Raw genomic sequence first — 26,593 nt, 5'->3', positions numbered from 1 at the left:
TGCTGCAGCACCCTCACCACAGCTATGAACACATCACTTAGGGTAGACAAATTACAGAAGGCTGATAAAGAACATTTATATACACACCTTTCAAAATAGCCGCTTTGTGCTAGTCTAATCAATTAAGAGTTAGAAACATTACTCTAGATGTATATAACACATTTTAGCATGGACATTGCCTTTGAGGGCTTCGGGTATTTTAAAGTAGTCAACTGGGTTGGGATTCCTATGGGTTGGGAGCGATCAGCCAGTGATCAAAGCATTGTCTTCTTCAAATTGGGATGCACATGGTTAGTAAATGGCTTTAAACTATATCGTCGCCATCTATTGGCTGCAATAAATAAATCCCAAGATTTGGTTCAGTTCTCCGGCATTGCAGGTGGCGGTAAAGCAATATTAGGTTTACACTTTTTTTCAAAACAAAAGAAGAAGAAAATTGAAGCCTTTGAAATGGAGATAGCCTCAATGGGACTGCTCATGCTGTCACATATGCCATAATCACACAGATACAGTCCTCTGTCGAACTGTATGAACCAAATACAAAAATGATGTGAGTTGTCAATGGTCACGTTCTACTGCTCAGACGTTTCATGCGTCAACCAATGGTTGCGTACCACGTCACCGACTGTGTCATCGACTGACAGATTGCTATAACATATGTGGTTAGCGGATACTTAAAATACCTATCCAGGCGTTGTAAGATCTGGCATGCGTCTGGGCAGAGGAACACGGCCAATCAATTACAAAAACTTGACCAATATGTAGATTAAATGTTCAATTGACCAATCACGTTGTTTGATTACCATAGGTGGAGAGAGTAGAAAAACCCTTCTTTGGCGATGCATGAACGAGGCAGAGAAGTATTTGGGTATATGAGATTTGACTTTCATTAGAGTTCCAGGGTGTGTTGAGTGGTGGTGTCCTGTTCTCCCAGGCTGTTGGCATGGTGCAGGCATAGATAGGGTCAAAGTAGTGGAATGGGGTAGTTTTTTAAAAATGAGTGTAGGGTTAGTTGGCATGGTGCAGGCATAGATAGGGTCAAAGTAGTGGAATGGGGTAGTTTAAAAAAAATGAGTGTAGGGTTAGTTGGAAGGGTGATTAGTTTGTATAATAGCTAAAAAAAAACTATATATGTTAATATTATAGTCCAGTTGGGGGTGGTAATGCAACATATTGAATACCAACCACCCTTATACTCAAATAAGAATAAGAAGAAGAACACATGAACTGGTTGTTTATTAGGCTTCCAATCTGACTCCATCTTTGCACATGGTTGTTGCCCAAATATGCACCTTTTTAGAATGAACCTTTATGCCAGGGGTCTCAAACTCATCCCACGGAGGGTCTGATCGTTTTTGGTTCTCTTTCAATTAAGACCTACACAACCAGGCGAGGGGAGTTTCTTACTAATTAGTGACCTTAATTCATCGTTCAAATACAAGGGAGGAGCGAAAACCTGAGGACACTCACCGACCCCACCGGGGAATGACTTTGACATGTGCTGTAGGCCTATCGTGATTTTGATGGTGAAGAAGAAAGATAATTTGGGCATTTTGATTGACAGTCTGCCGGGTGAATACCTGTCTTAATCATTTTGTTTCTCCCACCTGGGTGAGCTGTCAAGCGTGCCAAAAGTGTGCAAAGCTATCGTCAAGGCAAAGGGTGGCTACTTTGAAGAATCAAAAATATATTTTGATTTGTTTAACACCTTTTTTGGTTACTACATGACTCCATATGTGTTATTTCATAGTTTGATGTCTTCACTATTATTTTACAAAGTAGAAAATAGTAAAAAATAAAGAAAAACCCTTGAATGAGTAGGTGTGTTCAAACTTTTGACTGGTACTGTATGTGTAGGGTTGGTTGGTGGTGCATTTCTGTTCAATATGCATTTTTCGTATCAATCTGTAACATGATCCACTACTGCACGGTAGGTGGCGGCATGCACAAACAAATGTGTGAATGGCATGATACTGAAGAAGTGTTTTGTGTAGGCCTAGCGAGCCTATATGTGCTGGGCCAGTGCATGTGAGGTTTTGATGTGTGTCAAACTATCCCATTAAAACTGTCTGATGGGTTTTGAAAATGTGTTAGATATTTCACTCCCTTGTTGGTGGTTAGTGAAAGTTGGACTTTAGGAGCCTCTTCTAATAATTTCAGATGTGTAAGCATTGTCTGTCATCTTGACTTGAATGAGTGCACACATTCATTTGAATCAGCATACAGCTTTTCTTTTAGTTATGTACATGTTCTGTCAAGTATTTAATTGTGGATACTCCATCCCCTTTTTTGCAAAGTTTTTATTGTTATGATACTGTTAGTGGGTGTGCACCCTAAATGTTTGTACATTTATTTTAAACATTGTTTATCAGGTCTGTTTTACTGGAATAACTTGTAAAAAGTGCATGGTTTCTAAAGTGGGGAACAAAATAATACTTTTCATGCATTTGTGATTTTGGGTAGAAAAAAAAAAAACTCTGCTCATTCTATAATATACTGTATAATATGGGATTTTGCATAAGATGAAAATCATGTCTGTTCCAGCGCGGTTGAACTAGTTGCCCTTCATGGTTTCAGTGTTGTGCAAATGGAGTACTCCTGAATGGTTACACTTTTTATTCTACATATCATTTATCAGTCCAAAATCTGGCTGAGAATGTTTAGCTAATAACTCAGTTTACTTGCATTACTTACCGGCCTCTTGCATTCTCCTGTTAGTGGTTGTTGTCCTTCAGCACACCTTAAGCTACATTTAGACAGGCAGCCCAATTCTGATCTTTCTTTTCTTTCACTAATTGGTCTCTTGACCAATCAGATCAGCTTTGAAAAAGATCTGATGTGATTGGTCAAAAGACCAATTAGTGCACGTCACTCATTCCACGGAGGGCCTTTTCGCTCCCTTTGATGATTGATGAATTAAGGTAAGTTATTAGTAAGGAACTCCCTCACCTGGTTATCTAGGCCTTAATTTAAAGGGGGGAAACCAGCAGACACTAGGCCTTCCATGGAATGAGTTGGACACCCCTGAATTAGTGGGAAAAATATCAGCATTGGGCTGCCTGTCTAAACACAGCCTTAGTGGGGGGAAGCTCGGTTGTTCAAGCAGGTGGTTCCCTAGCAGTCTCTCTACCTTGGCTTGTGCCCATTCATTCTCCTTCACAATCACATACAGTAAATGATAAGCCGTTGTAGATTAGTCAAACTAATGTGCAAAAGGGGGAAGATTAGAAGCACAAAATGGAAGACGTCAAACGTCATTGACAGCTGGGGTTTATTCCTTACGTTGATTCTGTTGCAAATCATTTTGCTGTTGCAAAAAGATTTGCAACAGAAACTGTTTACTCCAAACGGAAGACGTTTTGCAACGAAAACAAGAGTTTGTATTGGACAAATTCAGGGAGGTCCATCCCAATTTTGTTCTGTTTGCTCTGTTTGCATCCTTTTGGTTCTTAAAACGGTAACCGGTTTCCATTGAAAGACGTAATGAATACACCCCATTATTAATTATTTCAATCACCAACTCTATTTTGCAGTCATTTTATAAAATTGGTCAATGGCCACGTGTAATTATGCCCGATACTAGGTACAGTGCATTCATGAAGTATTCAGACCCCTTCAACATTGTTTTCACATCGTTTCAATGAAATGACGTTGAACCGATGTGGAATAGACGTTGAATTGACATCTGTGCCCAGTGGGGCCATCCGGCGTACTTCCCTGAGCAAGTCCACTGGAGCAGCTCAATGGAAAGATCAGCTTGTCCTGAAGTCATACTCAGTTGAGAATCCCCTGCTTTGATTTTATTGGCCAATATTGCCCATCAGTCTGAACACCTGTGGCCACCTGTGTATTTAGTAATGGCCATGTACGCTGAGGAAGGTTTCAGCAACAAACAAAAAAATCCGTATAGTGGACAAAAATATAAATGCAACATGTAAAGTGTTGGTCCCATGTTTCATGAGCTGAAATAAAATATCCCAGAAATGTTCCATACACACAAAAAGCTTATTTCTCTCAAGTTTTGAAGGAGCGTGAAATTGGTGGCATTGAGGTTATGGTATTGGCAGGCATAAGTTACAGACAACGAACACAATGGAATTTTATTGATGACAATTTGAATGCACAGAGATACCGTGACAAGATCCTGAGGCCCATTGTCGTGCCATTCATCCGCTGCCATCACCTCATGTTTCAGCATGATAATCCACGGCCTCATGTCGCAAAGATCTGTACACAATTCCTGGAAGCTGAGCATGCCCTGCATACTCACCAGACATGTCACCTTTTGAGCATTTTCTGGATTGACATGTATTACAGTGTGTTCCACTTTCCGGCAATATCCACCAACTTCGCACAGCCATTGAAAAGGAGTGTGACAACATTTATGGAAAATGGTGGTCACACCAGATACTGACTAGTTTTCTGATCCATGCCCCTACCTTTTTTTTAAAGGTCTGTGACCAACAGATGCATATTAGTATTCCCAGTAATGTGAAATCCGTAGGTTAGCGCCTGTACATACATTCATTTGAATCAGGATACAGGTTTTTGTACATCTTCAATGTAAATTATGTACTAGCGATTCAGTGGTTTGTTTCACAATGTGAAATGAGTTTATGTACCCGACTTGAAAGGGCACTGTGAAATTATAGACTGTGTATTTTGAATCATATGTGAAATCTACACTACCGGTCAAAAGTTTTAGAACAACTACTCATTCAAGGCTTTTTATTTTTTACTATTTTCTACATTGTAGAATATTAGTGAAGACATGAAAACTATGAAAAAACACCTATGGAATCTTGTAGTAACCAAAAAAGTGTTAATCAAATCAAAATATATTTGATATTCTTCAAATAGCCACCGTTTGCCTTGATGACAGCTTTGCACACTCTTGGCATTCTCTCAACCAGCTTCATGAGGTCGTCACCGGGAAAGCATATCTATTAACAGGTGTGCCTTCTTAAAAGTTAATTTGTGGAATTTTTTTCCTTAAAGCATTTGAGCCAATCATTTGTGTTGTAACAAGGTAGGGGGGTATACAGAAGATAGCCCTAATTTGGTAAAAGACCAAATCCATATTATGGCAAGAACAGCTCAAATAAGCAAAGAGAAACAACAGTCCATCATTACTTTAAGACATGAAGGTCAGTTAATACGGAACATTTTCTTTAAGTTTCTTTAAGTGCAGTATCAAAATCCATCAAGCGCGATGATGAAACTTGCTCTCATGTGTACCGCCACAGGAATGGAAGACCCAGAGTTACCTCTGCTGCAGAGGATAAGCTCATTAGAGTTATCAGCCTCTGAAATTGCAGCCCAAATAAATTCTTCACAGAGTTCAAGTAACAGACACATCTCAACATCAACTGTTCAGAGGAGACTGCGTGAACCAGGCCTTCATGGTTGAATTGCTGCAAAGAAACCACTACTAAAGGACACCAATAAGAAGAAGAGACTTGCTTGGGCCAAGAAACACCAGCAATAGACATTAGACCGCTCGAAATGTGTCCTTTGGTCTGGTGTCCATATTGGAGATTTTTGGTTCCAACCAGTGTGTCTTTGTGGGATGCGGTGTGGGTGTACGGATGATCTCAGCATGGGTATTTCCCACCGGAAAGCATGGAGGAAGAGGTGTTATGGTTTGGGGGTGTTTGCTAGTGACACTGTCTGGGATTTATTTACAATTCAAAGGCACACTAAACCAGCATGGCTACCACAGCATTCTGCAGCGGTAAACCATCCCATCTGGTTTGTGCTTAGTGGAACAATCATTTGGTTTTCAACAGGACAATGTTGAAAACTGTGTAAGGGCTATTTTACCAAGAAAGAGAGAGATGAAGTGCTGAATCAGATGACCTGGCCTCCACAATCCCCAGACCTCAACCAAATTGGGATGATTTGGGATGAGTTGGACTGCAGAGTGAAGGAAAAGCAGCCAACAAGTGCTCAGCAAATGCGGGAACTCCTTCAAGACTGTTGGAAAAGCAATCCAGTTGAAGCTGGTTGAGAGAATGCCAAGAGTGTGCAAAGCTGTCATCAAGGCAAATAAAATAAAATACAACCATACACATGGTTAGCAGATGTTAATGCGAATGTAGCGAAATGCTTGTGCTTCTAGTTCCAACCGTGCAGTAATATCGCAAAGGGTGGCTATTTGAAGAATCTCAAAATAAAATATATTTGTATTTGTTTAACACTTTTTTGGTTACTACATGATTCTATATGTGTTATTTCATAGTTTTGATGTCTTCACTATTATTCTACAATGTAGAAAATAGTGAAAATAAAGAAAAACCCTTGAATGAGTAGGTGTTCTAAGACTTTTGACCGGTAGTTTCTATTATCCAATCAGTGTTCACTGTTTATTAGATGATTCACAGCACACATAATAAACCACACGTTTTACGTCAAGCAAGTTTATTTAAATAACCAAGGACTGCCCCCTGCCTGCTACCATTCCAGGTTCACAACTTTTTGCTCCTCCTGATGAGTGACGTAGAGCCCACTGTCAGCGTCTGAAATGTGGGAGGTAGTGAAAAGTGTTTAGTTACTGTGGTCAGGTCACTATTATACAAATAAAACCACACAAGGTAGAAATAGCCAGCTTGTTTGACCTGTGCCCCATATGTCACAACTGTATATGCTTATATTTGACACACTGTACTGACAGACGTGTAGTGTGTTATTTTTCAGTGTTACCAACATTAGGTCAAATTACCTCAACCATCTCTCCTCCTTTGAGCTCCTGGATGTGTGTGAATTTATCTGTGTTGCACATCAGCTTCCCTCCCTCCAGTCTGACAATGCACTGTAGGGGCCAGAGAAGAGAGAGGTGATCAGTCATGTGTAGCAATAACGAGTGAGGACAGATGAGCTAAGAAACTTGGAAGACTGAACAAGACGTACACCAACTGCAGATACAAGACGATCGTCTTGACCCCCCTCCCTCATAAGACAGAACATCCATAAGACAGAACTTTAAACTACCAAGCATTACTGGACTTCAGTTCAAAGATGAAACCTGTCGATTTAACAATATGTCAGTGAATCAATCAATGCTTTCATATGTATAGATTCACCACAGTCAGGTAAATTGGGATTGCTTACCTTGAGCTTCTTGCCATCCATGGTGGTGATGTCGGCCTCTTTGCCGATGGTGAAGGAGTTGGTGATGGACTTGCCAGGAGTTTTGGAGGTGATGACGAAGTCATTGCCGTTCTGCTGGATCTCAGTCACGGGCTTGATGTCTTTGGCCAGCTTGATAACATCTTCTGGGAGTGCTGATGGATGGGCAGGAGGATGACTCATTAGCTTGGACCCATGGAGGCAAACCCTACCTTTTCATTTTGGGTCATAGTTGGGAATCTATAGTTGAATCTCTTCTATTTCCTTGATTCCTTACATCCTCTCTCCTTTTCAAAACTCATTAGATGAGAAGGTCAGAGGGGAGGTACCATTAATCTTCTAGCCTCCAATGAGTTTTGAGAAAGAGGACACGAGGAATCAAGCAAATACATTTCAAATTCATCCCTAAACAACCCTATACGTGCGATGTAATGAATCTTTAGGAAACTCACAGATGGCCCTGAGGAACTCCTCGTAGTTCTCCTGAGCATACACCTGCCACGTTCCACTGAAGGCCATGTCGTCTGTGTCTGTACCGGTCCGGTTTCTCCTCCTTCACCAAAATGGGCAATAAGAGCCTGAGACAGCTGTGCGAAGCTCAACACAAATGTAGAGACGGCACTGTGTCCCCCACAGCTACTTATATCAGCAGGTAGAAGGGGCTCCGCTCTGTGCCTCTGTGTCTAATCAGTAACACAGCCTCTGAAGTAATGTCCCCCATTGTTTGAACAACCCAGAGTTCACTTACATCTCTGTCTGGCATGACCCCAACTTCCAGTTGTCTTGGGATGGGGAAGAGTATGTTACGTCTGAGCTGTGCTATCGTATAGCCATAAAATATAGCCATAAATTGACATATGCATGGGTTTTACTCATCCCAATAGATTCTGAAACTTCTGACACGCAGATCTCAAGTTTGTTTCGGGGGATCACTTCTTTCAATACTGTCCTAAATGCCGACCTGGGTTAAATTGCTACATGAAATCATTTTGAATACTTTAGCTGGGCTTTATCGAGCGTGCCTAGTACAATGGAACCGCTAAAACCAGACCATATGGCTCTCCGGGCAGGCTAAAGCAAACTCTGAAACTGTTTGAATAGTATTCGAACCCAGGTCTGATGTCCTGTGGAATCTTCCTAAAAACAACCCGACTGTTTAACCAGGCGATGGGTGAATGACACCTTGGACAAACGCTCTTCTATCAGTTCAGAAGACATGTTGTAGCTACTCTTTGCATGCATAATGGTTTCCCACACTTTTATGAGATGTTTCTAATAATCATTGAATGACGAATCCCTCTGGCAGACATCTCAAACAATAACGACATCAGAAGCATGTTGAGGTGAATGAAACCGTGTCAAGCCACCAAGATCAAATGACTTTATTAGCAGCACACAAGCGATTGCAGAGACACATGATATGACAAATACTGTATGTGGAGAGCTAACAAGCTAATAGACCTACTTAAGCTGCAGGTGCAGACTGAGTGAGTGAGATTACTGCCTCATTACACGGAGGTCAAAGCATAAATTAGGTTGACATAGAAAAACACGCTTGACGTGTCGTGCACCTATGTAATCTGCTCCATGTGCATGACTAACATGACATATCTAGTGAAGTACAACAGGGGAGATAATTGGAATTCGGATCAAGTCTGCTGCTGTCAAGACATGAAATGAACATTTAACGTGCTCGCCTTGGCCAATGAATCCTACTTCAGAGCTTTCTAGTCCCTGCTCACAGGTCCTAAATTAAATTGCTCCAGAAAGAAAGGGGCGACATCATAAAATTGTTGCTGACACTCTTGGGATATTTATTGGTAGTATAATGACACAAGAATACAGGTTGTTGCAGTTTGACTGGACCTCAAATTGACTGCATTCCCTCTTGCACATGTAACTTCTTAGTCATTGCTACATCCAAATGCCACAAGTTAACTGCTTCTTGTATTTCACTCCTCATTAACTCTAATTTAACCCCATGAAAACTAACTGGCTCAACCACCACACAAACACAACCCACTGGGCACACACTGGTCGAATCAACGCTGTTTCCATATCATGTGGAACCAGCGTGGAAAAGACATTGAATTGACGTCTGTGCCCAGTTGGAATCCTCTCTTAGTGCAACAAAACCAACACTCCTTCCTTCCTTCCTTACATCTCCACTGCATCAGGCGGGGGCTTCTCGCCGTGCTTGTACACGCTCACGGTCACGTTGACCGTCTGACTGCCGTACTGGTTGCGCACAAAGATGCTGTAGTTGCCCGTGTCCTCGCTAGTCACGTTGTTTACAGTCAGAGTGCTGCACTTATTCTCGTTGGCGATGTTGAACTGGCCCCCCGAGACGATGCCTTTGTCGTTCCTCAGCCAGAACATCTCTGGGGCAGGGTCACCATCAGTGAAGCAGGTCAGACATAGAGACTGAGGAGGAGAGGGAAATAAAGATGACATGATTCACAACAGTCCATGTAAATATGAACAATGACCAAATATCACTTATCACTGTTGACTTGAGCAGGTAAGGTTATTTAAAAAGAAAAACGTATTGGAGAAGATGCTGCTCTATGATCAGTCCCCCCTGTCCATTTAATTGTATTCATTATGATCTAAAAGGCTAAACTGATCCTAGATCAGCACTTCTACTCGTTGGTCTAACAGTACAATCACAAAAATCGTACGTAAAAGGATAATGAAGTACTAGTGAACATGGTAACCACGTAATAGAACAGTATTATTTAGTAGTTAGCCTACTTTATTCTCCATGATAGCCACCACATCTGGTAGGCCCTTGGTCACCCTGGCCCGATCTAAAGCAACGAGAAGGACATTTACCCCCTTGAATCATCCATAGAAAGCTCATTCAATCATTCCAGTGTACAGAAAATACAAGTATTAAGAAACAATGAAAGAGTAGGCTACTCACTTTTCTCAGCAACCGCCACTTGCCTTTGTAGCAAAGAGCAAGGGTAAAACTCGTAAATACATTTGCAAATGGTTTCATATCCATTACCATACTATATGTCAACTCATCAATATTGAATGTAGAACAGTTTTCTGTTTGTCCAATGTGAGAATAGTGATAGAAAATAGTACCTGCAATTGTTTGTGTTAGTGTTTACCACTGCAAGCCATGCTGGGCGCGCACCATCAAATATGGTACTGCACTTACTTCAACCTCTGGTGTTCCAACAGAGCATCAGCAAAGGCTTTTAAAGAGAGAAAGAGAGAGATTATTAAATATAGATCACTGAATTGTATGTAGGAAGAATGTAATATTCATTAACTGCCTGTCTTGGAAGATATGAATGTAGATCAAGATTGCAGACACATTTAATTATAATTGAGTAACAATAGTCAAATTCTGACTGTTTACATTCTAACTGTGAAGACATTGACATGAATCTGAAACAGTAAAATCCCTGTATGAAACCTATTTCTCTTAACTGCTTTGAGACAATACTGCTTCTTGAGTGAATCAGACTGGTCAGACTCACCTTGTCCAGATAGGTCCAGTGAGCGTGTGTGCTTTTCTTGACCGTCAAACATCTCCAGAGTGTACTTCCCCTTATCGTTCTCCGTGGGCGCAAAGACCTCGACCCACAGCTTCTGCATACTGCTGCCAGGCTTACACCTCTCCAACTGGTCAATCCTACTCTCCCTGGTACACAATGAAATAGAATATGATAATACAATTCAATAGAATAGAATATTGTTTTTCTAAAGTCCAACAAAAGATACTTCCACACATGGCCATGACTATTTATGTCTGAGGGCTTTACTTGTTCAGTTCTAAGTTTGTTCGTAAAAAGCCTTTACGTTTGGTCTTTTTCAAACTGGTGAGATGAGATGGATTTGGGATTAAAGGCTCAGACTGTCTCACTAAGGAAGCTGTGGGGCGATGTGAAGAAAAACAAACGCTAAAGCAACTCTGAGTTTAAATCAGACAACAAACCATGTTGCTACAGCAGTGCCCTTACAGAACAATCACGTGAAAAATCACAATTTCACATGTGTAGTTTCATGTTATCACATGTTGAGTTACATGTTGTCACATTAACTTCACATAAGATCACATGTGATCACATGAAAATGTGTTTTTGGAACACTCCACCTGTGTTCACGTGAAATTCATGTGTTTTTTCCATGTTGGGTTGTCACCAGCTCTCGTAATGGAGAGGTACAGGATGTGCAGGCTCTTGCTCCAGACAGGCACCAACACAGCTGATTCAACTAATCAAAAGTCTTAATGATTAGTCTATTAGTTGAATCAGGTGTGTTAATGCTGGATTAGAACAAAAGCCTGCCTGCTCCGTAACTCTGTAGAACCAGGGTTAGTGGTTGGTGCGAACCATAAAAGCTGCCAGCAGGTGGCGCTAAAAGCCCAGTCCCTGTTCCCTGTACCATACTCTGGTGTGATGTTTCCCTTAGATACAGATTTAGGATCAACTTCCCCTCCCCCAATCCCAACCTTAACAATTAGTGGGGAAAATGCTAAACTGACCCAAGCTCAGCGCCTAGGGGCAGCTTCACCCTACTCTGTATAGCATAGGCTGACTGTATAATGTAGACAAAGTGGAAACAGTAGGCCTGGAGCACAGCCCGTGTGGCAGGACAGAGTACAGAGGCCAGGCCAGGCAAGGGAACTCACTTGAAGTGCCAGCTGGTCTTCATGTAGCTGATATAGTACTTGAGAGAGCAGTAGAGCTTGAAGCCCATAGCAGTGCATTGAATCCTCACTGGGCCTGCAGACAGCGCTGTGCCACAGAGAGAGGAAAAAGTCAAACTCAGAGAGATGATACTCTGTGACAGAATGTCATTGTTGGGATATTGACAGTTGACAGTGCAGGCTGTCTAAACTTTAGTCTAGGTCCAATACATTTTGTATTTTGATTCTAACCTGTAGTCAGGATGTGGGTTTTGTCGTTGTTACTTAAGAAGTTAAAAACTTCTTCAAGATTGGTGGGTCCCCTGCGGGACGGTTGAGCTAACGTAGGCTAATGCGATTAACATGAGGTTGTAAGTGACAAGAACGTTTCCCAGGACATAGACATATCAGATATTGTCAGAAAGCTTAAATTCTTGTTAATCTAACTGCACTGTCCAATTTATAGTAGCTATTACAGTGAAAGAATACCATGCTATTGTTTGAGGAGAGTGCACAGTTTTGAACAAGAAAAGTTATTAATAAATAAATTAACAAATTAGGCACATTTGGGCAGTCTTGCCACAAAATTCTGAACAGAAATGCAATAGTTCATTGGATCAGACTAAAACTTTGGACATACACTGCTGCCATCTAGTGGCCAATATCTAAATTGCACCTGGGCTGGAATAATACATTATGGCCTTTCTCTTGCATTTCAAAGATGGTACAAAAAAATACAAAATAACGGTTGTTTTTTTCTTTGTATTATCTTTAACCAGATCTAATGTGTTATATTCTCCTACATTCCTTTCACATTTACACAAACTTTAAAGTGTTTCCTTTCAGATGGTACCAAGAAAATGCATATCGTTGCTTCAGGGCCTGAGCTACAGGCAGTTAGATTTGGGTATGTCATTTTAGGTGAAAATTGAGAAAAAGGGGTCTTATTCTTCATCATTTAATGACTTTGTTGTTCCCATCCAAAAATTGTTCATAGAATGCTTGAGAAGTCACTCCTGTTTTGGTACTGAAATGTTGGCGTAATAGTATTAGGAAATCCATGCTGAACTTACCACACTGTTTGCTCAGGAGTTGGAGGAGCTTGTCATACTCTGTAAATAAAGACAGAATAATTATGTCTCCAGACATTGGGCTCTATTTAAGTGATAAGGTCTGTGGAGGTGTGGTACATGGCAAATATACCACAGCTAAGGGTTGTTCTTATGCATGGTACAACGCGTGAGTGTTCCCCTATTGGCCTCTGGTTCACCTCTGACCTCTGGGCTGGGTCCCTAAGCGCTGTGATTGGTCTACAGTGTTCCTGCCGGGGCCAACAAGAGTCAACAAAAGTGTCTCCCATCTGGCTGACCAAAGTCCATATAGTACATTCTATGAACGCCTGGATACAGCCATTAGCAGTAGTATATTGGCCATATACCACAATCACCCGAGGTGCCCTATTGCTATTATAAACTGGTTACCAACGTAATTAGAACAGTAAGAAGTAGTTTGTCATACCCGTGATTAATGGTCTGATATTCTACGGCTTTCAGCCAATCAGCATTCAGGGCTCAAACCACCCAGTTTATAATGTTCATTAACCTCATGCATAATACATGGAGGATAATATTACGTTATGTGCAGTCTCAGTTTCTGCATTTTCAGAATAATCATGAGACATAATGCACTTTGAAATGGCCTCATAACAATGTAACTTAAGAGACAACCTACTGTAACATTTCACTGATATTTCGGCTAGACCGGGGCCCGTATTCACAAAGTGTCACGCCCTGGCCTTAGTTGTCTTTGTTTCATTTATTATTTTAGTTAGGTCAGGGTGTGACATGGGGAAGGTATGTGTTTTTTGTATTGTCTATGGTGGTTGTAATGTGTAGGGGGTTAAGTAGAGTAGATGGGTTAGTGTTCAGTGTAGGTGTCTAGGAAAGTCTATGGTTGCCTGAATTGGTTCTCAATCAGAGACAGCTGGTTATTGTTGTCTCTGATTGGGAGCCATATTTAAGGCAGCCATGGGCTTTAGCTGTTTGTGGGTAATTGTCTATGTGTAGTGTTTGTGGCAGTACTATCTGTATTATTAGCTTCACGGTCGTCAGTTTTGTTATTTTGTTAGTTTGTGATTAGTTGTTCGTTTCTTGTTTGTTTTTCTCTCTTCTTAAAATAAAGAAGATGTATTTTGCACACGCTGCGCCTTGGTCCAATCTCTCACAAGAAGACGATCGTGACACAAAGCTTCTCAGAGTACGAGTGCTGATCTAGGATCAGGTCCCCCCCAGTCCAAGTCATCATATTCGTTAGGATCTACGAAGCAAAACTGTTTGCTTTACAAATATGGGCCATCATGGATATGGTTGTCCATGACAGTGCCATGATGTCTCACCTTCATGTAGTAACTCCAGTGTGGTGGCATCCTGTCCTCTACCATCAGACACCACGGCTTTGTAGTGTCCTGCCTCCTTCTTAGTCACCTGAGATTCACCAGAGAGAAAACAGTCAATCACTATGACACACACGCAGGCACGTCCGCACACACACAGGGTTTGAGAATACCCAAAACACGTTTGACTTTCTGTACACAGACAATCCTACCCACTGGGCAGACGTCAATTCAACGTCCATTCCACATTGGTTCAACGTAATTTCATTGAAATGACGTGGAAACAACGTTGATTCAACCAGTGTGTGCCCGGTGGGTAATCATGCAATGATCTATAAACACTCATACTGTAGAGACACTCTGACACAGTCTGTGTGTGTGTGATGATCACTGATCAAATCAAATTGTATTAGTCACATGCGCCGAATACAACAGCTGTAGACCTTACAGTGAAACGCTTACTTACAAGCCCTTAACCAACAATGCCATTTAAAAAATACAAATAAGAATAAGAAATAAAAGTAACAAGTAGTTAAAGAGCAGCAGTAAAATAACAATAGCGAGACTATATACAGAAGGTACCGTTACAGAGTCAATGTGTGGGGGAACCAGTTAGTCGAGGTAATTGAGGTAATGTAGGTAGAGTTACTAAAGTGACTATACATAGATAATAACAGAGAGCAGCAGCTGCGTAAAAGGGGGGACGGGGACGCAAATAGTCTGGCCATTTGATTAGATGTTCCGGAGTCTTATGGCTTGGGGGTAGAAGCTGTTTAGAAGCCTCTTGGACCTAGACTTGGCGCTCCGGTACCCCTTGCTGTGCGGTAGCAGAGAGAACAGTCTATGACTAAGCTGGCTGGAGTCTTTGACAATTTTTAGGGCCTTCCTCTGACACCGCCTCGTATAGAGGTCCTGGATGGCAGGAAGCGTGGCCCCAGTGATGTACTGGGCCATTCACACTACCCTCTAGTGCCTTGCAGTCGGAGGCCGAGCGGTTGCCACACCAGGCAGTGATGCAACCTGTCAGGATGCTCTCGATGGTGCAGCTGTAGAACCTTTTGAGGATCGGAGGACCCATGCCAAATCTTTTCAGTCTCTTGAGGGGGAATAGGTTTTCTTGTGCCCTCTTCACGGTGTGCTTGGACCATGTTAGTTTGTTGGTGATGTGGATACCAAGGAACGTGAAGCTCTCAACCTGCTCCACTGCAGCCCTGTCGATGAGAATGGGGGTGTGCTCGGTCCTCCTTTTCCTGTAGTCCACAATCATCTCCTTTGTCTTACTCACATTGAGGGAGTGGTTGTTGTCCTGGCACAACACAGCCAGGTCTCTAACCTCCTCCCAATAGGCTGTCTCGTCGTTGTCTGTGATCAGGCCAACCACTGTTGTGTCATCGGCAAACTTAATGATGGTGTTGGAGTCGTGCCAGGCCATGAAGTCATGAGTGAACAGGGAGTACAGGAGGGGACTGAGCATTAAATAATTCCTGCAAAACACTTGTCTCAACATCAACAGGGCGACAGCGTAGCCTAGTGGTAAGAGCGTTGGACTAGTAACCAAAAGGTTGCAAGTTCAAATCCCTTGTTCTTAACTGACTTGCCTAGTTAAATAAAGGTAAAACAGTGAAGAGCTGACTTTGGGATACTGGCCTTCTAGGCAGAGTTGCAAAGAAAAATATATATCTCAGACTGGCCAATAAAAGATTAAGATGGGTAAAAGAACACAGACACTGGACAGAGGAACTCTGCTTAGACAGCCAGCATCCCGGAGTTACCTGTTGACGTTGAGACTGGTGTATTGCGGGTACTATTTAATGAAGCTGCCAGTTGAGGACTTGTGAGGCGTCTGTTTCTCAAACTAGACACTCTAATGTACTTGTTCTCTTGCTCAGTTGTGCACTGGGGCCTCCCACTACTCTTTCTATTCTGGCTAGAGCTAGTTTGTGCTGTTCTGTGAAGGGAGTAGTCAAATCAAAGTTTATTTGTCACGTGCGCCGAATACAACAGGTGTAGGTAGACCTCACAGTGAAATGCTTACTTACAGGCTCTAATCATCAGCGCAAAAAAAGGTATTAGGTGAACAATAGGTAAGTAAAGAAATAAAAACAACAGTAAAAAGAGGCTATAACAGTAGCGAGGCTACATACAGGCACCTGTTAGCCGGGCTGATTGAGGTAGATCTCGTACAGCGTTGTATTAGATCTTCAGTTTCTTGTCAATTTCTCGCACGGAATAGCCTTCATTTCTCAGAACAAGAATAGACTGACGAGTTTCAGAAGAAGTTCTTTGTTTCTGGCCATTTTGAGCATTTAATCGAACCCACAAATGCTGATGCTCCAGATACACAACTAGTCTAAAGAAGGCCAGTTTTATTGCTTCTTTAATCAGACAACAGTTTTCAGCTGTGCTAACATAATTACAAAAGGGTTTTCTAACGATCAATTAGCCTTTTAAAATTATAAACTTGGACTAGCTAACACAATGTGCCATTGGAACACAGGAGTGATGGTTGCTGATAATGGGCCTCTGTACGCATATGTAGATATTCCATTAAAAGTCAGCCGTTACCAGCTACAATAGTCATTTACAAAAACAACAATGTCACCATTGTATTTCTGATCAATTTGATGTTATTTTAATAGAGATTTTTTTAGCTTTTTGTTCAAAAACAAGGACATTTCTAAGTGACCCCAAACTTTTGAATGGTAGTGTACATTACTATACTGCAAATATGAGGTGGTTGGTAGCTTAGTAGTTAGAGAGGCGGATCTGTAGCCGGAAGGTCACCAGGTCAAATATCCAGTTGTGCGCTAAATAGTGGGGTTATGGGCCAGTTCCCTGGACCCAGATTCAGCCTAGTCCTGGATCCATTCACAATAGAGAATCTCCATTGAAAGTGTGTTTTAGTCCAGGATTCATTTTAATCTGGGTTCAGGAAACCGGCCCTATGAGGACTGGATCTGGTGTGTGTACCTGTTGCACAGTCATGGTGCTGACTCCAGTCTGCTGGTCATACACAGCTGGAGTCTCCACGCCGTCCTTGAACCACTTCAGAGTCGTATCCTTGCTGACGTTGGTCACCTGGACCCAGAATGACAGAGGATTGGAATGATACAGTAACACTGAATACATTCATAACAACACATGCACATTAGAATACAGAATCCACGTGATTATTTCATAACAAAGATAACATATTGGATATATATAAATTACCTTGCATTTGATTATAAACTCACAGTCCTCTGTCACGGTCCATGACAAAAACTCCAGAAAATGGGGTCCTTGAAAAACAGAGCGAATGATTAACTGCGCACACTGGAACAGAGATATAGCGGCTGTCTTTGCTGGCAGTCAATCAATGAAACTCGCTATATTCTGGTGTGTCAGCATTATATATTATGTTCTAAAGTTATAGCTGCCTGTTTGACAGGAGCATTTTTCACAGAAATTAGATCTTTATCTACTGTTGGCAGTAATGGACTTTGGTCAGCCGGATGGGAGAAACTCTCTGAGAGGATCCGGCACCTCTCAGATTTGACTTTGTTGGTTCCTGGCACCTATTTTCCCGGATCCGGTACCTCTCGCGGCATTATTTATTAATTGTTCCACTGTTCGCACTGTAGACATTCTAATAAAAGCGATCAGCGTTAAATCAAGTTGCCTTCTCGTTATTTCTCCCGCCCCCCAAAAACACCATCATGTAAAAGCATGGCGATCCTTCTGTGTAATCATCCTATCCTGCCACACTGATTCCAAACCTGCTCTCTTATTTGTACATAGAGGTTATGGGGAGCGCCGGTGGGGTAAGTAACTGATCTTCACACAGTTCTTGGTAGTGGTGGTCAGCTGGTGAAGAGGTCCCTATGTAATCAAGTTACATAGCCTAGGATGGTCGTCTCCCTACTGAATTTGAATCGTGCGAAGCCCAAAAAAAAATGGAAAAGAAAAGGCAATCGAGTTTGACGCCATTTTTTAAAGTCCAAAAATTCAGAAAAATATGATGAATCGAACCCAGAACGAGCCAGAGAACTGTCGGTGCCGGAGGAGAGGAGTGAGGGGCAAACTGTTCCTGATGGCAATGCCTTAGCTAGCAGCGCTGCTAATCCCTCCAGTTCAGCATCACCACCGGCACCTCCACTTGCGGGAGGCCTACTAGCGAGTCAGACTCAGCGGGAGAGGGAGACGGGGAGCTGGGGGGAGGGGGGCAGTGCATCCACCAACGAAGTGCTCAGAGCAGGTGCAATTTGCAGTTCAAGAACAATCAAACATATAACCCCTGGCTTGTCATGTAGAATTAAAAGTTGGGCTGTACAACATGCAAAAAGGTAGGGAGCTTGGGTCTAGAAATCACTGGGAGGGATGAAACTAGCAAAAGAGTGGGTGGGATGCCCTCAGAAAAAAAAAGGTTTTGAACATGCCCGAACCAAGGCACATTTGGTGACAGCAAGCCTTATAGACAAGGCTAAAGAGGATACCCAGGTAATAGTTTTTAGGGCTCCCGAGTGGCGCAGCGGTCTAAGTCACTCCATCTCAGTGCTAGAGGCGTCACTACAGACCCTGGTCCACAACCGGCCGTGATTGGGAGTCCATAGGGCGATGCACAATTTCGCCCAGCTTCGTCCGCGTTAGGCCGTCATTGTAAATAAGAATTTGTTCTTAACTGACTTGCCTAGTTAAATAAAAATTATAAATACTTAACACTCAAAATGAAGTAATAGACACTACAGCCAGAATCTTCAGAAAATCCTTAGAAGGAAGCTAATTGTCCCAGCCACAGGCCCGCTCATGGCTTTGAGCAAGAAATTGACTCTCAGGGGTTCAATGGACTTGACATGGGGAGAGTCATTGTGGGAGGTTTTGAAAACTAAGGTAGGACATTTTTTTCCCTTTACAAACTTGTTCAGTACTGTGAAGGTAATCTGAATATGTGCTTCATATTATCACACAGGAAGGCCTATATATTGTCATGTGTGTGTTCTGCTGTAGCCTACACTGATTTATCTTATTTGAAGTTATATTCCAATGTTGTGATATTTGTTCTACTGCTACATTTGATGTCTTGAAAATGATATGAAATGCTGGTTGTGTCAGCCCCACAGCTGAGTATGTGTGCACAATGCATAATGTGTTCTGCAGTGTCGTGTAAAAATGTTGATGTACATTGACGTCTGGAAAATTAGGCTATATGAAATTCAGACTTGTGTAAGCCCCGCAGCTGTACTCAAGCATGTGGGCATACTGCAGTGACGTCTAAAATGCTTTGGAGAGTGCTGTCCGTTTCATCACCATAGACAGTAGGCTACTTGGCTGTTTACTCCGTCTGCTGCGCTGCCACTGACTCAATGTGTACCTCAGAGCCCCCCGGATAACCCCCCCCCCCCCCCCCCCCCCTGGCACTCACTATGTGTTCCAGGACCTCCTGATTTACAAAATGAAGCACTGGATCCAGCCCAGAGGTCAGCGGTAAACTAGGGGCCAATAGGGGAACACTCACCTGACTTTCTCTTGTAGTCCATTCTGTTGGCCATGGATTGAGCCAGTGTCTGACGGAACTCTGTCAAAGACACAACCACAGGGTTACATCCCTACTAGCACACTGAGGATATGTAGTAACTACCAATAGTAAGACAGTAACATTGACTGCAATAACCAAATCGATTGGAACAAATCTATATATCAAGCCATGCCAAACATTTACTGCTCTTTAGAGTTCACAGCAATAGTAAGCTGCCCTTTTCACACTATTGTGCCGATCTGAAGCAAACTCAGCTCAGCACTTCCAGCAACTATGGTGGATGCGACAACAGGCCAGCTCATCACAGCTTGGTTTAGCTCAGCTCGGTTCGGTAGTATGGACATCCCGGTAATGAGTTTGGGTGACCAGATGGACTCACTCTCGTCCACGAGCACCAGGGTGAACTGATTCTTGGCTCGGTCATCGCAGAGCTGAGCTGTGTAGGAGCCCTCGTCCTCCTTAGACAGCTGGTCAAACAGAATCTCTATCAGCCCACTGGCCTTGTCAAAGTTAATCTTATGGGCCTAGGGAGAGAGAAGAGAGAGGACACACACAAGCACATGAATGCACGCGTATGTACATACATGTGGACACACACGCAGGCACGCACACCTCACAGAACCCACGTTTTTACAATAATTTCTACAAGTTGATTTCAGCTAATCAAGGCAAGGGGCTATAATGGGGGAAATGGTGTTTGGTTTATTCAGAAAATCCTCATCTGTAGTCATTTAGTAATAAACCCTTAGCAGTGTTGACGTTCACGTGAACACACGTGCATGGATGCAATCATGCTATTCCTTACCGAGTAACCACGTGCAAGACACTGAGTCCAAAACATGCAAGTTGTGTAATATTAGTTTATTAACCCCATGGAAAATCCACATCTGTTGCAACAACCTCTGCCGACAGTAGTCTTCCAACCTGTGGTTATTGTTTTAGGTTGATTTGATAACAAATCAACATTGCTATCATATCGCTACGTACATTCTGGTGAAAATCTTTATGAAGGTGATTTGTGTTTAAATTAAATTGCAAGAATGATGGTGAGGGTAAACATTTTTTATTGGGATTGTTTTGTGATTACTTTCTCTTTCTATACAGTCTATTGACCTCTTACTAATGCAAACTTGAACGGGAAAATATAAAACATTTTGCTATTTTGTGGCCCATCTACATTTCGTTGATTTATGGAGATTTTCACTGGAAATGAAATTGCATCCGGGAACAGATAACCATCTGCATATATTCAGAAATAAATGTGTGTATGCAAAATGCAGTAGTTTATGCACACCTCTGGGAGACATGCTATAACTTGCCTGGATCGGTCTATTTCTGTTTTAACCAACTTGTCATCGTCTTCCTATTCATACATTACTGCACCATCGATTAAAGCAGGAACATTCTGACACCCAAGCTAGTTTTCGTATTAATTTGGGACACACACACTCTCCTGACAACTAGTAGGCACACGATTTAGTTCTGGGTTCTGAGATTAGAACATATAGCCTGCGTTTTGAAATGCTCCTCACTGCAGTACTGGAGATCTCTCTGTCGTTGAGAATGAGGCGGAGCTCTGCAGCGTTGCTCAGGCTCTCAGTCTGCATCCAGAGACGCACGTTCCCTTTCTCTGACACCTCCACCTGCCACTTGGAGCGCAGGGCTATCACTGTAGGGGGAGAGAACAATGAATAGGGAATAAGTTATGGATTCAGGTTGGCCTCCAAGCTTCAGCAAACAAAAGAATCTAGGAAGGGTGCTCAACAACAATGACAGGAATTGAAAAATAGGGCTTACCCAACAAAACATCTGAGGGAATGGGTTGTTGAAATTGGGATGTTGAACAATACATTATAATGCCTGTTTCTATTTGAAAAGGAATACTATCAATTGTTTTAGCTCGATAGAGACTTGTATTATTACAGTAACTAAGTCTTACATGGGTGGCAGATGTGCCAGCCGAGCTCAGTCAGTCTGTCCAGATCTATGGGAAAAGAAAGAGAGGGAGAATTACAGGGAGCAGCAATCTTTTGCGCAGGTCTTCTTTAGCTTGGAGTATAAAGTACCTTCCGCAGTAAAAGTGAAACTGGAAGAGATGTCTGGGTTGTCACTCATCTCTGCTGTGTACAGGCCCAGGTCCTCTTTAGTGGCGTTTGTGAAGGTTAGGATGGACCTGGGGATGGACAGAAGGAAGGACAGCTAGCTAAAAGGGCGGCTAGAAGGACAGTGGGTTTAAAGGACAGACCAGGGGACTAAGTAGGCCTGAATGGGACCATAGTGCTAGGTGAAAAGGGAGTACATTTTGCATCATAGTGTGAGGTGAGGAAGAATCTCCACTGAGTCTGACCCTTTGCTAACCTCTTAACATTAAACAAGTCTTTCATGGGTTACATGCCCTCTCTCAACTCTACAGGTCACTTTTTTCTTTCTCTGTAAAGACACACACACACACACACACATACAACATTGCAGTACCTATTGTTCTCCCACAGTACCCTGGCTCTCCCAGCTTCAATAGCCTCTTTGTAGTTCTTGCTCCAGACAAACGTGCTCTTCTCCGTAATTTCAGTGGCCTCAAAGGCCAGGAAGATGAAACCATCATTGTCCACACCGATCTCTATGTCTCTGGTGCCTGATGGAGAAAGAACATGACTCAAAAGTAATTCTGGTGATATTGTTAATCAGGGACTTGTATTGCTACAATCAAGCCTGGTCCCAGACATGTTTGTGCTCTTTTGCCAACTCCTATGGTCATTGTTACGCCAAACACAAACAGACCTTGAACCAGGCTAACTAAACCCTAAAATGACTCACCTGGTTGGGTCTGGGCTCTGATAAGCTCAGAGGGCAGAGAAGGGATGCCCATTCCAGCCTTGTTGAAGGCACACACTCTGAAACGATAGGTCCGACCTGCCTGGAGACCTGACACCTGGGAACACAATCACACCAAAATGAAATATTTGATCCATTTTATCAAAAACAAGAACATATTAACTCTATTTCAATGTATCTATATCCTTATTACATAAACCAAATATATCTCACCAACCTTCAAAAAGGTATCTGCAATTGGCTCTTCATTCACAGCAGTCCAGCTCTGTGATTGGTCACCCTCGCTCAGCTCCACCAGGTACCCTGTGATTGGTCCTTGCTGTCCTTCGTAGAGAGGCAGTGCCCACAGGAGGACCAGAGAGTTATGCCTCACCTCCCTGCATTCCAGGTCATAAGGGCAGCCTGGGGGATGAGTGGGGTTAGAATAACACAAAGAAAGAAATATGGAAAAAAACACATTTGTTTATCTGTATCAAGCCATACAGTCTTTCATTATATACAGTACATGGATTGATAAGTGTCTACTGTGTTAGAAATATACCAACCAGACCTGGGTTCAAGTACTATTTGAAATCAGTGTTTGGTTCATCCTGATTTGAGTGCTAGGTGGGCACGGTCCGCACTTTTTAGGATTTTCTATTGGTTACATTGCAACATGCATGCTTATTCAAGCACAGATAAAGTATTTGAAATGATTTAAAATCATGCTAAAACAGGAAAAATATAGAAATTTATCCGTGTTCTATAATCCCCCATAAACAGCCAAGTTGTCCATGACAGAACAGGCCATCATAAAGAAACAAACAAATAACAATAATAACATTTAAAAACAAGTAAAGTGATTTTGCTTAATCTACCCCTTCGTTCTAAGTGCCAGTGCACGGTAGTTAATTTGCTTAACGATTTTCAGTCGCATTTAAATTATTTACGACACGGGGAGAGCCGGCTGGATTCAGCTGGATTAATGGGCTGTGCGGGATAAATGGTGTGTGGCTCTCTCCATTTCCAATATGAATATCACAACAGGCAGCATTATATGAGAAAGACCATGGGGCCAACACAGCTGGCCACGGCTGTGTACTGAACTGCTCCATTACCGAATGGCAGAGTGAGTAGAGAGAGAAAGAGAGAGAGTGTGTGTGTTTTAGAGAGCAAACGTGTGAATGTGTGTGTGTTTTAGAGAGTAAACGTGTGTGTGTGTGTGTACTCTTTGCGTTCGTGTATGCGTAAGTGAGTGTGTGTATTTTCATGATGACTGCATCATCCTCACCTGGCTCAGGCATGGTCCACTCCTCACACAGGAAAGCCTCACTGGGCTCAGAGGGTTTACCAACACCAACCACGTTGGCAGCAAAAACACGGAACTGATAGTAATGCCCCCAATCCAGATTACAGACCTGTAAATAAGACAGCACAAAATGAACACAGTTACTGTACAAATTACAACCAGGGTTGTGTTCATTAGGACACACCTTAGAAAAACATTTTAAAAACATTTTGCAACAGAAATGAACATTTCTTATTGGTCAAGTTTTCTGTTTGGTGCCTACTGAACAATACCCTGGTCATTGAGAAATCAAGGGTCAGCTAGCTTTGAGTTTCAGCACATCAGTTCCTGAATGGACAAACAGTTGACAAATCAAAAAAGGTACCGTTTAAAGATAATAAAACACAGTATCTGGATAACCTCGGGCAGATTCGCAGAGATTCATCTTAAATCTGAGGTTGTGCTCTCTCATCCTAATTTAGCTTGCTTTCTCAACTCCACACATATGGACATGTCGGTGGAGTTGGGTTGCGACGACTGTGGAAGGAGTGTACCTCCAACTACATCGAGACGCTGTCAGTCGAGACGAGGAAACAGTCAGTGGTTGCATTTGATTAACGTTTTATAAAAAATGATGGATTTCAGCAAATAAAGAATGGCACGGAGCTACAGAGGACAAACATGGGTACACTGTAAGGGTTTCCGTATTTACATTTTTAGAACTATCGACTGACAGCGACTCGATGTAGTCAGAGATACAGTCCGCACACTCTCGTCTCTACTCAACTCCATTGATGTGATGTACACTACTGGTCAAAGTTTTAGAACACCTACTCATTCAAGGGTTTTTATTTTATTTGTACTATTTTCTACATTGTAGAATAATAGTGAAGACATCAAAACTATGAAATTACACATATGGAATCATGTAGTAACCAAAAAAGTATTAAACAAAGTAGCCGCCCTTTGCCCTGATGATAGCTTTGCACACTCTTGGCATTCTCTCAACCAGCTTCAACTGGAATGCTTTTCCAATAGTCTTGAAGGAGTTCCCACATATGTTGAGCACTTGTTAGCTGCTTTTCCTTCACTCTGCAGTCCGACTCATCCCAAACCATCTCAATTTGGTTGAGGTCGGGGGATTGTGGAGGCCAGGTCATCTGATGCAGCACTCCATCACTCTCCTTCTTGGTAAATTAACCCTTACACAACCTGGAGATGTGTTAGGTCATTGTCCTGTTGAAAAACAAATGATAGTCCCACTAAGCACAAACCAGATGGGATGGCGTATCACTGCAGAATGCTGTGGTAGCCATGCTGGTTTAGTGTGCCTTTGAATTGTAAATAAATCACAGACAGGGTCACCAGAAAAGTCGTCCCCCCCCCCCCCCCCACACACACCATAACACCTCTTCCTCCATGCTTTCCGGTGGGAAATACACATGCGGAGATCATCCGTTCACCCACACATCGTCTCTCAAAGACACAGCGGTTGGAATCAAAAATCTCTAATTTAGACTCCAGACCAAAGGACAAATTTCCAGTGGTCTAATGTCCATTGCTCGTGTTTCTTGGCCCAAGCAAGTCTCTTCTTCTTATCGGTGTCCATTAGTAGTGGTTTCTTTGCAGCAATTCAACCACGAAGGCCTGGTTCACGCAGTCTCCTCTGAACAGTTGATGTTGAGATGTGTCTGTTACTTGAACTCTGTGAAGCATTTATTTAGGCTGCAATTTCTGAGGCTGGTAACTCTAATTAACTTATCTTCTGCAGCAGAGGTAACTCTGGGTCTTCATTTCCTGTGACAGTCCTCATGAGAGACAGTTTCATTATAGCGCTGGATGGTTTTTGCGACTGCACTTGAAGAAACATTCAAAGTTCTTGACATTTTCAGTATTGACTCATCATGTCTTAAAGTAATGATGGACTGTCGTTTCTCTTTGCTTATTTGAGCTGTTCTTGCCATAATATGGACTTGGTCTTTTACCAAATAGGGCCATCTTCTGTATACCCCCTTACCTTGTCACAACATAACTGATTGGCTCAAACGCATTAAGAAGGAAAGAAATTCCACAAATTAACTTTTAACAAGGCACACCTGTTAATTGAAATACATTCCAGGTGACTACCTCTTGAAGCTGTTTGAGAGAATGCCAATATTTTAGAAAGCTGTCATCAAGGCAATGGGTGGCTATTTGAAGAATCTCAAATATAACATTTATTTTGATTTGTTTAACACTGTTCTGGTTACTACATGATTCCATATGTGTTACTTCATAGTTTTGGTGTCTGCACTATTATTCTACAGTGTAGAAAATAGTGAAAACATGAAAACAAAGAAAAACCCTTGAATGAGTAGGTGATCTAAAACTTTTGACCGGTAGTGTACATTCTACAGTTGAGAACAACTCGGCTAAGCCTAACTGAGCCACATACTGTAAAGCAAAGTATAAATTCTGCCAGTGTAGTTTGGCTGGCTTTAGGAAGGGGATTCAGATCATCAATCCCAACCACTTTATTCACAGCCACTTAGCCTTTAAAGTCCTTATCGCCTATGAAGTTATTCATGGGACAATGGCTATCAATAGACAAACCTGAGGGGCTTATTTAAGTGTGATAGGAATCACACCATCGAAAGACTATGCCTCCTATATTTATAGATTGGTCACTAGGCTAGCCCTACTTAGGTACAACAAAAGCCTATTCATCAAATCAATACCTAGACAGTGCTGCTTGGAGCTCTGCAGTGAAGTATAGCCGGGGTAGGGGATAAGGGGCATTCGTCCCAAAGTGTCTGTCAATTCAACTTATCG

At 42.2% G+C, this 26,593-nt stretch overlaps 2 protein-coding genes across 4 annotated transcripts in view; both read right to left on the bottom strand.

Moving 5' to 3' along the window:
* Positions 1–6,403: 6,403 nt before the first annotated feature.
* LOC129837380 (fatty acid-binding protein 10-A, liver basic) lies at positions 6,404–7,778 on the bottom strand. The gene is made up of 4 exons (XM_055903504.1): positions 7,581–7,778; positions 7,111–7,283; positions 6,722–6,811; positions 6,404–6,518 (listed from the first exon to the last, which is right to left on the bottom strand). Exons 1-4 carry the CDS (start codon positions 7,645–7,647, stop codon positions 6,468–6,470), a joined length of 381 nt encoding a protein of 126 aa, XP_055759479.1. The 5' UTR covers positions 7,648–7,778; the 3' UTR covers positions 6,404–6,467.
* Positions 7,779–8,466: 688 nt separating this feature from the next.
* Positions 8,467–26,593, bottom strand: part of myom3 (myomesin 3) — a 75,165-nt gene continuing 57,038 nt past the window's right edge. Inside the window, exons 19-37 of one of the 3 annotated variants that reach the window (XM_055903502.1) lie at positions 23,786–23,912; positions 22,733–22,917; positions 22,498–22,612; positions 22,159–22,315; positions 21,750–21,856; positions 21,623–21,667; positions 21,216–21,352; positions 20,063–20,207; positions 19,663–19,722; positions 17,382–17,449; positions 17,139–17,246; positions 14,172–14,259; positions 12,850–12,888; positions 11,780–11,885; positions 10,626–10,789; positions 10,301–10,337; positions 10,055–10,077; positions 9,883–9,938; positions 8,467–9,552 (exon numbers count right to left, since the gene is read on the bottom strand). In XM_055903502.1, coding sequence (XP_055759477.1) covers positions 9,286–9,552; positions 9,883–9,938; positions 10,055–10,077; positions 10,301–10,337; positions 10,626–10,789; positions 11,780–11,885; positions 12,850–12,888; positions 14,172–14,259; positions 17,139–17,246; positions 17,382–17,449; positions 19,663–19,722; positions 20,063–20,207; positions 21,216–21,352; positions 21,623–21,667; positions 21,750–21,856; positions 22,159–22,315; positions 22,498–22,612; positions 22,733–22,917; positions 23,786–23,912 — 2,034 coding nt within the window. In that variant the 3' untranslated portion in view covers positions 8,467–9,285. Of the gene's footprint in view, positions 9,553–9,882; positions 9,939–10,054; positions 10,078–10,224; positions 10,338–10,625; positions 10,790–11,779; positions 11,886–12,849; positions 12,889–14,171; positions 14,260–17,138; positions 17,247–17,381; positions 17,450–19,662; positions 19,723–20,062; positions 20,208–21,215; positions 21,353–21,622; positions 21,668–21,749; positions 21,857–22,158; positions 22,316–22,497; positions 22,613–22,732; positions 22,918–23,785; positions 23,913–26,593 lie in introns of those variants that run through there. The other 2 variants (XR_008756706.1, XM_055903503.1) reach the window with 2 other exon arrangements.

Source organism: Salvelinus fontinalis, chromosome 38, assembly GCF_029448725.1.
Source record: "Salvelinus fontinalis isolate EN_2023a chromosome 38, ASM2944872v1, whole genome shotgun sequence".
Classification (NCBI taxonomy): domain Eukaryota; kingdom Metazoa; phylum Chordata; class Actinopteri; order Salmoniformes; family Salmonidae; genus Salvelinus; species Salvelinus fontinalis.
The sequence above is the reverse complement of the archived record's forward strand: the minus strand, read 5'-3'. Positions and strand labels throughout refer to the sequence as shown.